The 13,227-nt window shown below is 41.1% G+C and overlaps 1 protein-coding gene across 1 annotated transcript in view; it reads left to right on the top strand.

The window, feature by feature from the left end:
• Positions 1-13,227, top strand: part of Utp20 (UTP20, small subunit (SSU) processome component, homolog (yeast)) — a 133,455-nt gene that overhangs the window by 60,357 nt on the left and 59,871 nt on the right. The window contains exons 23-28 of the mRNA XM_013019027.1: positions 718-882; positions 2,899-2,975; positions 5,992-6,071; positions 6,266-6,509; positions 9,124-9,312; positions 12,402-12,492. Of these exons, the coding sequence (XP_012874481.1) occupies positions 718-882; positions 2,899-2,975; positions 5,992-6,071; positions 6,266-6,509; positions 9,124-9,312; positions 12,402-12,492 (846 nt within the window). The remainder of the gene's footprint in view (positions 1-717; positions 883-2,898; positions 2,976-5,991; positions 6,072-6,265; positions 6,510-9,123; positions 9,313-12,401; positions 12,493-13,227) is intronic.

Genomic DNA, 13,227 nt, shown 5'->3' on the forward strand with positions numbered 1-13,227 from the left:
GCCTGTCATCTTAGCTACTTGGCAGGCTGAGATCTGAGAATTGAGGTTTAAAGCCAGCTGGGGCAGGAAAGTCCTTGAGACTCTTTTTTTTTTTTTTTTTTGGGTATGGTTGTGGGGCCTGAACTCTGGCCTGGGCACTGTCCCTCAGCTCAAGGCTAGCACTCTACCACTTGAGCCACAGCGCCACTTCCGGCTTTTTTCTTTTTGCTTTTTTCTTTTAGGCATGCAAGGCAAGCGCTCTACCACTGAGCCACCTTCCCAGCCCTCCTTGAGACTCATCTCCAGTTAATCACCAGAAAACAGGAACTGGTACTGTGATTCAAAGTGGTAGAGCAGTAGCCTTGATCTAAGAGCTCAGAGACAGTGCCCAGGCCCAGAGTTTAAACCCCATGACTGGCAAAAAAAAGAGTTTTTTAAAACAACAACAACAAAAAATTTCATGTTCTGGGCTGGGAAGGTGGCTCAGTGGTAGAGCACTTGCCTTGCATGCATGAGGCCCTGGGTTCGATTCCTCATCACCACATGAGCAAAAAGAAGAAAGCCGGAAGTGGCGCAGTGGCTCAAATGGTAGAGCACTAGCCTTGAGCTGAAGAGCTGAGGGATAGCACCCAGGCCCAGAGTTCAGGCCCCACAACCGGACCCCTAAAAAAAAGAAAAAATGTCATGTTCTTTGTGGAGTGTCATGCTATTGACTGCCTCCGGGCTCTGTTTGTACAGGGTGATGGTGATGGTCTGTCGGAGCGCCAGTCAGCCTTCACAATATTACGCCAGGCAGAACTTGTTCCAGCAACTGTGAGCGATTACAGGGAGAAGCTACTGCACCTGCGGAAACTGAGGCATGATGTTGTGCAGATTGCTCTTCCTCATGGGCCCTTACAGGAGGTAAAGAAGTGCTCTGAGTAGTGCTCTGTTTTCTTCTGCTGCTGCTGCTGCTTCTTCCTTTGTTTTCATTCTTTGCTGGGGAAATATACTAAAGGAGTTCCTCCACTCTGCTCCATCCATCTATCGTCCATTCTATTTATGGGCTGTACTGGGGCTTGAACTCAGAACTCTGTGCTTGCTAGACAGCCCTCTATCAGTTAGGTTATGACTCTAGCCTTTTTTTGCACCGGTCAGTTTGGAAATAGGGTCACTTTTACCCAAGCTGACAGGGACTTCAGATCCTTCTGTTTATTCTAGGACAACAGGCACGTGCTTTTATGGTCAGCTTTTTCTCTTGAGATGGGGGTCTCAAGAACTTTTTGGTCTGGGCTAGAGTCAAACTGTGGGCCTCGTGATCTAGCCTCCCATGTATCTGGGATGAGAGGACTGCTGTGCTCCTCTGCACCAGCTGTTGCTTCAGAGAAGTCGAGTGAACTTTTTACCTGGGCTGCCTGTAACCTCATTCTCCCAGTCTCTGCTTATGGAATAGCAGGTTTATAACCATGAGCCTGTAATGTTAGAGTACTGGGATTATAGGCATGTACCACCCTGCCCTACCCTAAAGTTAATCATATTGATTACCTATGACTGGGTGAGTGTGATATAAAAACCCAGCCTCTACCTTCACAGATTTCCCAGGGTTGGGGACAAGAAATTGAAATTATCATTCAAATATGTTTTTATGACAAAATAACTTCAAAAACAAGAATTTTATTTGATTGTCTGCTGTGGGGCTTGAACTCAGGGTCTGGGTGCTGTCCCTGAATTCTTTTTGCTTAAGGCTAGTGCTCTACCACTTTGCACCACAGCTCCACTTCTGGATATGTCAGTTAATTGGAGATAAGAATCTCTTGAGCTTTCCGGCCTGGGCTGGCTTTAAACTATGATCCTTAGATCTCAGCCTTCGGAGTAGGATTAGAGGTGTGAGTCACCAGCACCCACCTGAATTTTTTTTTTTTTGTCTAAAGCAACCATCAGCTTCCTATGTTTTTTGTCCAGAGGTTTTTAGCTTAAGCCCTGGTAGATAGATACATCATGAACACCTTTGGGAGCAAAACTATATGAAGGCATTCCCCCCCTTTTTTTGGGGGGGGTCCGGTCCTGGGACTTGAACTCTGGGCCTGGGCTCTGTCCCTCAGCTCTTCAGCTCAAGGCTAGCACCCTACCACTTGAGCCACAGTGCCACTTCCAGCTTTTTTACTGCTTATGTGGTGCTGAGGAATTGAACCCAGGGCCTCAGGCATGCAAGGCAAGCGCTTTGCCACTGAGCCACCTTCCCCAGCCCAGCATTCCCCTTTTAATCCGACAAATTTTTACCAGTTTCAGATGCTATCATCTTTCATGATATGTATTTGAAAAAGAAATTACTACTATAATATGTACCAACATCACATCCCAAAGTAATAATACAATTGATACCACCTAGTATAAGGGGCTGTTGGTAATAATGAGTGTTGTTCTAAGAGGTAATTGACAAGCCAGATTCATGGAATCCTATCTGCTCCAGAGGCAGAGATTGAGAGGATCTCAGTTGGAGGCTAGCTTGGGCAAAAAGTTTATGTGGGCATAGTGTCACATACCTGTCATCCCAGCCATATAGGAAACATAAATGGGATTGTGGTCCATGGTAACCCAGTCATAAATTGAGATCCTATTTCAGAAAGCAATTCGGGGGTGAGGGGGGAGTAGAGTCATAAAATTCAACGCATATCCTACAAAATTAAGAAAATTCAGGAACAGGATGGGGTTGGGATGTGTGGGAGAGAGTGATGAAAGGGTGACGTTGATCATAATGCATTGTGTCCACAAACTGTCCTGACAACTCCTTTATACTGCAGGAAGAGAGCGAGAAAAAAAGAAAAAGGGAGAGAAAGCGCCAAAGCAAAAAGGGCTGGAGGCATGACTCAAGTGATAAAACACCTGTTTTTTCCACTGAAGCTTATCATCCATTACTAAGAAAGTCTTTTATGATTGCAGGTACCACTTCGTTATTTGTTGGGCATGTTATATGTCAACTTCAGTGCTCTGTGGGATCCTGTTATTGAACTCATAAGGTAAGTGTGAGTTAAGTGGTTGAAGCAATTACAATTTAAATGGTACAAAGTGATGACCCAGGGTTATACTCCTAGGTGTGACTTAGATAAATGGTTGTATGCAGTACTTATAAATACCATAATTCCTTTGTAGAACAAAAAGGAAGAAAAAAATAGCATCAATTTTTTTCTTTCTATTATGTCTAGTTTTTTATAGTTGAAACATTATATGTATCTTACTGTGTACATTGAAATAACCTTGGAGGACTTTTATGATACTTCTCTATCATTTAAGTTGTTTATTGCATACTTTTATTTATATTGATCATTGATCCATCCTTTGAAAATTAAATTTCAAAACCTTTACTCTCTCCTGTATAAAAATCCCTTTAGCTTTAACAAAGGACTTTACTAGTCCCATAGAAAATATGTATGTTGCCTACATGTAAAAATTGTCCTTTTACAGAGCTGGGAAGGTGACTCAGTGGTAGAGCGCTTGCCTTGCATGCCTGAGGCCCTGGGTTCGATTCCTCAGCACCACATAAGCAAAAAGAAAAAAAGCTGGAAGTGGCGCTGTGGCTCAAGTGGTAGAGAGCTAGTCTTGAGCTGAAGAGCTGAGGGACAGTGCCCAGGCCCAGAGTTCAGGCCCCACGACTGGACCAGAAAAAAAATAAATAAAATTTGTCCTTTTACAGACATCAGTCTTCAGATTGTCTACTTTGCTGGTTTTTTTTTTTTTTTCTCCTTCTTGTTTTGTGCTAGAGCTGGGTCTTTTGTGCCTGAACTCTGGGTGCTGTTTCTGAGCTTCTTTGTTCAAGACCAGTACTCTACCACTTGGTCCATAGCTCCAGCTTTTTTTTTGTGGTTAATTCGAGATGAGTCTCACAGACTTTCCTGCTGGGAACCATGATCCTCATATCTCTGCCTCCTGCATAGCTAGGATTACAGGGATGAGCCACCAGTACCCACCTGTTGCTTTTGCTTTCTGTTGGATTGGAAATATGTCTTGTGTGGCCTTTGAAAATACTGAGTATCAGTTCTGTTTGTCAGAAGTAAAGTAAACATCCATTTCCATTTTATGACCTTTTCCTGCTATTCAAACCATCAAACCAGTATGGTAAAAACAGGTGCTTTCTAGCATCAACTTTATTTTGTCTTGTGCCTTCAGAAGACAGGAAGAATCTAGCATGTACATTTCAGTGGCCTATTGTCAAAACTATTGGGGCTTCATTTTTTGACACAGCATGTTGCTAGGATGCAGGCTTTGAACTCATGGTCTTCCTGACTTGTCTACCAGGTGTTAAACATGTTGTTCATTCACAGAGTGCCTTTAATGGTTGTCCATAGTGGCTGGGCTGTCTTCCTGTTGGGCACATCTTTAAGTTTGGAAATTTGTTAAAGCATAAACATATAATTTATGCCTAGTTAAGGTTTATGCAGTTTTAAAGGATTAATGACAAAAATATAAAAAATTTTATAATATTGTTGCTCAGATACCAAGCTATGCAAACACAATGTAATTCACCTCATGTTTCCTTGTTAAGTTCTAAAGTGTATTTTTCATGTTAAATGAATGTTTATTTTGCCTCTGTCATAATAAGTGTATTTGAGTGCCACTTGCTTTTGCTACCTGAGTAGCTGGGATTACAAGTGACAAGTGCCCACCACCACCATGTTCAGTTTATTGGTTGAGGTGAGATCTTACTAAAAATGTTTTTGCTATTTTTGCTAATGTATTGGTCTATAACTGTAATCTTCCTGATCTCTGCCTCCTGAGTAGCTGGAATTTAAGGTGTGAGCTCCATATCTGGTCCTCTCCTTTTTTTTTTTTTTTTGGTTGTTGTTGTTGGTCCAGGAGCTTGAACTCAAAGCCTGGCACTGAGCTTTTGTTTGTGACCTTTTGTGCTCAAGGCTAGTACTCTACCACTTGAGCCACAGCTCTACTTCTGGCTTTTTGGTGATAAATTGGTGATAAGAGTCTCAACAGAGCAGGGTGCCAGTGGCTCATGCCTGTAATCCTGACTATTCAGGAGGCAGAGATCTGATTGTGGTTCAAAGCCACCCCTGGGAGGAAAGTTTGTGAGACTCTTATGTCCAATTAATCACAGAAAAAGCTGGAAGTGGTGCGTAGCTTATGTGTTAGAGTGCTAGCCTTGAGCCTTGAGCAAAAGGAGCTTAGGGACAGTGCAGGCCCAGGTTGAAGGCCCAGGACTAGCAAAAAAAAGAAGTCTCACAGACTTTCCTGCCTGGGCTGGCTTTGAACTGTGATCCATAGCTCTCAGCCTTCTGAGTAGCTAGGATTATAAGTGTGAGCTACTAATATCCAACTTACTTACAGTTTTAAAAAGATACTTTAGTTATGAAAATGTTATAATGAAACTCATTATTTTGTATAGTTAACATGCAAATAATTTGTTTTAAGGCTGGGCACTAGTGGCTCACTTAGGTTGCGGAAATTTGGAAGTTCAGTCCAGGCCCAGGCAAACGTTTGCAAAACCCCATCTCAGTCAATACCTGTATATAGTTTTGTGTGCCTGTCATCTTAGCTACTTGGCAGGCTGAGATCAGTAGAATTTCAGTTTCAGCATACACCCAAAAAGTTAGTGAGACCCTTATCTCAAGAAAGAAGGCTGAATGTATTTTTGTATACCTGTTATCCCAACATAAAATAGGAGGATTGAGGTCTGTGTTGGCCTGGACAAAAAGTGACCTTAATTCAAAAACAGTAAAAAAGGCCAAAGTTGCATCTCAAGCAGTAGAGCTCTGCCTGGTGAACTTATAGCCCTGAAGTTTGTTTTAATATAATTGTATTGCTATTATTAAGTTGTTGTACAGAAAGGTTATCATTTCATAAGTCAGGTAATAAGTACATTTTTTGTGCGACAGTGTCATTCCTCCTTAGCCTTGAGTTTTTAAAAATACCCTTTAGTCTTTTATGATTATAAAAATAATTTGTGCAGGCATTGAGGGCTAACCATTAGCATTTTTAATTATACCCTTTTGCCCTATCCCCTTATTTTGTGACCTTTTCTCCTAGTTCTCATGCCCATGAAATGGAAAATAAGCAGTTTTGGAAAGTCTACTATGAACATCTAGATAAAGCAGCTACACATGCTGGTATGTAAGGATAGGGCTGGGAGGGAAAGAGAATGTGTCAGTGTTTAATTTTTACTACCTAACCGTGTGTGAAATCAGGAAACAATGGGGAGATGTATTACCCTTGATAACTTTGCAGTGTGGCTTGTTTTCCTTGTGGTATTAGAAATGTCTGCTGTCTGGTAATGGTGATGACTTTTTTTTCTCTCTTGCAGAGAAAGAACTGCAAATGGATATGGGAGATGAGGTGAACTCCATTGGAGATGAAAGCTGGGAGCAGACCCAGGAAGGGGATGTTGGAGCTCTTTACCAGCAGCAGTTAACCTTGAAAACTGACTGTCGGGAAAGACTGGACCATACCAACTTTCGATTTTTGCTTTGGCGAGCTCTGGCAAAATTCCCAGAGAGAGTAGAACCACGGTCCAGGGAGCTTTCCCCGCTCTTCTTGAGATTTATCAAGTACGTATCCTCTTCTAGGAATAAGTCCCTCCTGGGGTATGAGGAGAGGGAGGTAAGAACTATTAACCTCCCACAATAGCTGAGTTCTTTATGTTTTCAAATCATTGCTATGTCTACAAAAGCAATGGCTTTGTTCGGTAACAACTAACTAAACTAGTTTTATATCAATCAAAACACAAATGGTGCTAACAAAAATATACCAGGTCACCTAGGATGAAAGTCTATATAGAGTTTGACTAATGTCTTCTTGTTCATTGTTTTACTGCCTGTATGTGATGACTGGAAGATATTGTTTAGTAACCCAACTACAACTACTATTTTGAGCCTTTGGATATTTTTCTTTAATGCTAAGGAATGTGCTCAAAGAATAATAGCAGCTTTATGGAGCATTGACTGGTATGCTATGTAAGAGTCTACTTTAAAACTAAAATGAGCCAGACATTGGTGGTTCATGCCTGTAATCCTAGCTACCCAGGAGGCTGAGATCTAAGGATTGTGGTTCAAACGCAATCTGGCAGAAAAGTCTGTGAGATTCTTATCTCCAGTTAACCAGCAAAAAGCCAGAAGTGAAGGGTAGAGGGGTGGCCTAAGTGGTAGAGTGCCAACCCTAAGAAAAAAAAAAAAAAAACTAAGGGACAGTACCCAGGCCTTGAATTCAATTCTTAGCGCATCTCGCCTGCATGCACACATGCACGCATGCACCCACCCACCCCATTTCCCAGGGCTGAGATGTAGTTCAATGGCAAAATGCTTGTCTAGCAAGTACAAAGTCCTAGGTTTAGTCCCCAGTACCAAAAAGAAAAAGACAAAAAAAAAAAAGAGCAGTTTAAAAAGATATATTTCCAAGATGATTAGTGGTGTTAAGCACTTTTTCATATACTTTTTGTCTGTATTTGAGGAATGTCTACTTAGGTCTGTTGGCTTTTTTTTTTTTTTTTTGACAATGCTGGGGCTTGTGAACTCAAGGCCTGGGTGCTGTCCCTCGGGGTTTTTTTTGCTCAAGGCTAGCACTCGACCACTTGAGCCACAGAACCACTTCTAGCTTTTTCTATGTATGTAGTACTGAGGAATGGAACCCAGAGCTTCATGCATACTAGGCAAATACTTTATCACTGAGCCACATTCCCAGCCCAACTATTGACTATTTTTGTTTTTGGGGGGTCCAGTCATTGGGCCTGAACTCTGGGCCTGGGCACTGTCCCTCAGCTGTTCAACTCAAGGCTAGCGTTCTACCACTTGAGCCATGGCACCCACTTCCGGCTTTTTTTTCTGCCTATGTGGTGCTGAGGAATTGAACCCAGGGTCTCATGCATGCAAGGCAAGCTCTTTACCACTGAGCCACCTTCCCAGCTCCCATTGGCTATTTTTAAATCACATTTTCTTCGTTTTGTTTTCTGTTGAGTTATTTTAGTTTCTCATATATGCTGGATATTAATCCCATCCCCTCCCATCCGATGTGTATACTTTGCCTACACTTACTTCCATCCTGTAAGTTGTCTCTTCACTCTGTTGATGGTTTCCTTTGATATACTGGAGGGTTTTAGTTTTATGTAATCTCATTTGTCTCTTTCTGCGTTTGTTTCCTGTTGAGGAGGTCTTGGAAAAAGAATGAAATTCTTGCCCATTCCAATGTCCTGAGCATTTTTCTTATGCTGTCATTTTCTACTTTCATCTAGTAATTTGAGTTTTACTTATACATCTGGAGTCCATGTTCTGTTGACTTTTCTAAATCATGGAAGATAGGAGGCTCATTTCAGTCTCTCCATGTAGATATCTGATTTTTGTAGCACCATTTATTGGAAAGACTGTCCTTTCTCCAGTATGTTCTTAGCACCTTCGTTGAAAAGTCAGTTGGCCATAGATGTGTGGGTTTACTTGAAGGGTCTTCTTTGGTCTGTGTGTCTGATTTTATACCAGCACTATGTTGTAGATCATAACTGTGTAGTATGTTTTATAGTTAGGTGGTATAATGCCTCCAGATTTGCTATTTGAAAGGACAGTACTTTTTTTGAAAGGACACTTTCAAGAGAAAAATGCATCTGGAATAACAGGATGGCATGGTCCTAATACTTTTAACAGTATTAAATAATCCATCTGGCCGGGTATCTGACTGGGTGGCAGTGGCTCATGCCTGTAATCCTAGCTACTCAGGAGGCTGAGTTCTGAGAATTGCAGTTTAAAGCCAGCCCAGGCAGGAAAGTCCGTGAGACTCTTATCTCCAGTTAATCACCAGAAAACTGGAAGTGGCACTTTGGCTCAAGTGGTAAAGCACTAGCCTTGAGCTGAAGAGCTTAGGGACAGAGCCCAGGCCCAAAGCTCAAGCTCCACAATTGGCAAACAACAACAACAATAATAATAATAATGTCACCTCTCTCCACTTGTGGTGCTAGAGACAAGATAAATTTCAGTTCAATCTGAAATGAACTGTCTTCTGCAGTCAGTAATTGACTTGGCCATGTAGGACTCAATAAAAAAGAATATTTATGTAAGAAGTTTGACTGAGGTATAGTGTCCTTTCTCTGTGTGATTCTGATGCCTCTCTCACAAATAGAATTAGGATCTTTCCACTTAGCATGCACTCCTCATCTCTGTCCTTGTCCTATTCCTGCTATAGCAATGAGTATTATCCAGCAGATCTGCAAGTTGCTCCAACCCAGGATCTTCGGAGAAAAGGCAGAGGGATGACAGCAGAAGAAACTGAAGAGGAACCTTCTGCAGGGAATGATGAGGAGTTGGAGGAGGAAGAAGAGGAGTCTCCAGAAGAACCCTCACAAAAGCGAAGGACAAGAAGAGCTGCAGCAAAGTGAGTTCACCATTGTCAACTGATCACAGGTCCATAGTTGCAGGAGCAAGAGAAGATATCTTGGCCTCAATGGGAAATAGCCTTACACAAGATGAACTGTTGATAATTATTTACATAAGTACTGCATCTGCCTGGGGTTTTCTTTAACAACCCAAACAAAGCTGTCAAATGTTCTGAGTTTGCTATTTTGGCCCCTGGACATGAGAACTGGTCCGAAGGTGACGTGACACTTAACAAAGAGACAGCAGATCCAGGATTGTGCAAGTTTATTGGGCTCCACTTGGGCCATGCATCAGTCAGTAACTCCCCATTAACTTGCCTTCATCAATCCTAGTTCTGTCTGCCTCTTTTTTCAGCCCCATGGCCTCTTAGACCAGTTCTCACACACTGAGCCTAGGTTGTTTTGGGAATGATTGTTTGCTCCATTGTTTTGAGTGCCTTTTGCTAAGTACTGGCTTCAATAAAGAGTTGTGCACAGCATCTGCAATGTAGGACTTGTAGTCAAAGGCTTGGTGAAATATTTTATATGTGAATATTTTTGAAGCAGTTATGGAAGCCCACTAAAGAATTATTTGCTTCTACACAAAGACCCAGCGAGGCCTTTTCTGAAAGGAAAAGGACACATTTGCCAGTCTTGAGCAGGGAAGGACTTACCACCTGATGGAAATGGTGTACAAAGCCTGGGGCCTGGAAAGGTCTTAGCCCAGCTGCCTGTAACAACTACCCTGCCTCTGTCTTTTATTGGTTAGGCACAAAAAGTAAGAATTGGAAGAACCTTTGAGGTAGCTCCTTTTTATCATAGCCCCATTGAAAGATTGCATTGGAGCTCAAGGTACTGCATATTCTCTGACCTTTGCTGTCTTCTTTCACAGCATTGGGTCATTACAGTTGTGTGCCAGGGGAACACATAGTGGAATAGCTCTTCTCTTGCAAATAAGCATGTCAGCACTATACCTTGGACTTACTTCCTACTGGTTACTTTTTTCTCATGCTTTTGTACCTTCTCATTCTCTTGGTTATTCATTTACTTATGTTATTAAAGACCTAAAAAAAAAAAAAAAACTGATCATGTTTTTACTAGCTGTTCCACCTAACTTGAAGATTGCCTAAATTAAGGTCTCTGAGGTCCACTAAATAAGTAATAGTCTCTTCTTTTAAAACTTAGATGTCATTTGTTGACTATTTCAACATAAAACAACTGTTGATTCATCCATTCTGCACCTGTACCAAGTGCCTTTTGCTAAGTGTTGCACTTCAGTAATTAATTGTGCACAGGGTCTGCAAAATAGGGGTTGCAGTCAAAAGCCTGGCACAATATTTTATTGCTGAAATACGTGTAAAGAACTACTTGTTTCTACCGCAAAGGTGCAGGGAAGCCTTTATGCAAGGGAGATGAGAGTTTGCTGGTCTTGGACAGTGGAGGACTCATTTACCAACTAATGGAAATAGCGTCCAAAGCCCAGGGCCTGGAAAGGTCATGGCTAAGCTACTGTAACTAGTTCTCTGCCTCTCACAGCTCTGAACATTCTGTTCCCTACTACGTTAAAACAAAGGTTGCTGTTTTCTCTTGGAGTATTTCTTGAGGTATTTTCATCAGCATAATACCTAGAAAGGATAGCCCTAGTTATGTGTTTGTTGAAACAGTGAATAAGCCATTTATCCAGTCATCCCTCTGGCTTTTTCGCCCCTAGACCTTTGCACACGTTCTTTTTAAAGTGATAGTTCTCTTACTTGATTTCAGACTTTTGTAATAAATGTTCATACATCTATCATGGAACCACTCATTGTCATAGGCATTTTTTAAAAAAATAGCTCTTCCATGAAATAAATTCTTAAAGAGTTAGGACTAGGTCTTAGTCTTTCCTCTGTAGTCACACCTAAAATGGCCATTAGATACCATCATTGCAAAAATGAATGAATTGATAATCACATTCTTAGTGCCACATAGCCCACATTTATGATGCTTCATGAAATAGCCCTTTAGAAGTAATTTTTTGAGAGCTGGGAATTTGGCTTATTTTTAGAGTACTTGTCTAGCATGCATGAAGCTCTGGGTTCGATTCCTCAGTACCATATAAGCAGAAAAAGCCAGAAGTGGCATTGTGGCTTAAGTGGTAGAATGCTAGCCTTGAGCAAAAGAAAAGAAGTTCAGAGACAGTGACTAGGCCCGGAATTCAACCCTAGGACTGGCAAAAGAAAAAAAGTTATTTTTTGAAAACATTCAAGTCAGCTCTTGTTCTCTTTGATTCTTCAAGTCCATGTGACCCATCAAGTGCTTCTAAATATTAGAGAAAGGAGTAGATATTTCAATAGAAAATTTAAAAATTTACAATTTAGAGAATTCATTATTTCTGGCTTATTTTCTCTATGCTAATTAATAGGATTTTCACGGTTTTGCCTTACTTGGCTCAGAGTTAGAGAGATACCACAATTTTCACTCTGATTTAATCCTCACAAAAAAACCAGAAAGTTCTGTCTTTATAAAAATACAGAAACTGAGCTTCTAGCACATTAAATAGCTTTTTCTAATCCCTAAATGTAGCTTGTTTCCTGCTTCTCCCCACCTTTCTTCACTTATGTTCAGATAGGCAAATAAAACTTATTGAAATTTTAGACTTGTTTATTCTGATTTTTTTCCTTAAGTTTCTAATATATCTAACATGATACCCAGAAAGGAAAGAATTCTCTCAAAGCAGTTGTAAATTCTGCAGGAGTCTGTGTGTGGACTAGGAAGTTGAGCAAGTTAATGCAGACAGTCTTCTCTGTCTGTTTAAGTGGGTGATGTCATCTGCTCTGGGCACTCCTGTCTTTGTGTTTGACTTTCAACCACAGAACATAATTGTTACTTTTTCCTTCATGGGAAAGAAGAGTCATTGTTGCCTCACCTTGGACCTCTTTTTCCTAATGTAAATATCTATGTTATATGAAAGAAAGAAAGGAAAGGAGGGAGGATAAAATCTGTATAATTGAACAGTGAATTTATTTGTAATATTTGAAGCACTTGTCATAGAGTAAAATTGTGGGTAATAACATTCTGATAAAATAATCTCTGGTCTTTAATTCTACAATACTTATTTTTTTTTATTTAGGCAATTAATTGCTCATTTGCAAGTTTTCTCTAAATTTTCAAACCCACGGTCGTTATATCTGGAATCCAAATTATATGAGTTATATCTTCAGGTAAGTAAATTAATTTTTTTTGGGGGGGGGGTCCTGGTCGTGGGGCCTGAACTCTGAGCCTGGGTGCTGTCCCTCAGCTCTTCAGCTCAAGTCTAGCGCTCTACCACTTGAGCCACAGCCCCATTTCTGGCTTTTTTCTTTTTGCTTATGTGGTGCTGAGGAATCAAACCCAGGGACTCAGGCATGCAAGGCAAGCACTCTACCACTGAGCCACCTTCCCAGCCCAAGTAAAATAATTTTGTTTTAATAGTTTTTCTAAATTTTTCTTTATCACTTTCCTAACCAAGGTAACTTTCAGATTTTTAACAGTTATTTGTTGAATAAGACCCATGTCTGCATTTTAAATACTATTTTTCTGAGTTTATAGACACTGTGATTTTCTGTTACCGTAAGAACCTTTTTTGTTGTTGTTGTTGGTTGTGGGGCTTGAACTCAGAGCTTGGGCTCTGTCCCTTGAGCTCTTTCACTCAAGGTTAGCACTGTACCATTTGAGCCACAGCTCCACTTCTGGTTTTCTAGTGGTTAATTGGAGATAAGAGTCTTGGGGAGGGCTGGGAAGGTGGCTCAGTGGTAGAGCACTTGCCTTGCATGCATGAGGCCCTTGGTTCAATTCCTCAGCACCACATAAGCAGAAGAAAAAAACAAACCGGAAGTGGCGCTATGGCTCAAGTGGTAGAGCTCTAGCCTTGAGCTGAAGAGCTGAGGGACAGCACTCAGGCCCCACGACCGGACCCC

Source organism: Dipodomys ordii, unplaced genomic scaffold (assembly GCF_000151885.1).
Source record: "Dipodomys ordii isolate 6190 unplaced genomic scaffold, Dord_2.0 Scaffold3, whole genome shotgun sequence".
Lineage (NCBI taxonomy): Eukaryota > Metazoa > Chordata > Mammalia > Rodentia > Heteromyidae > Dipodomys > Dipodomys ordii.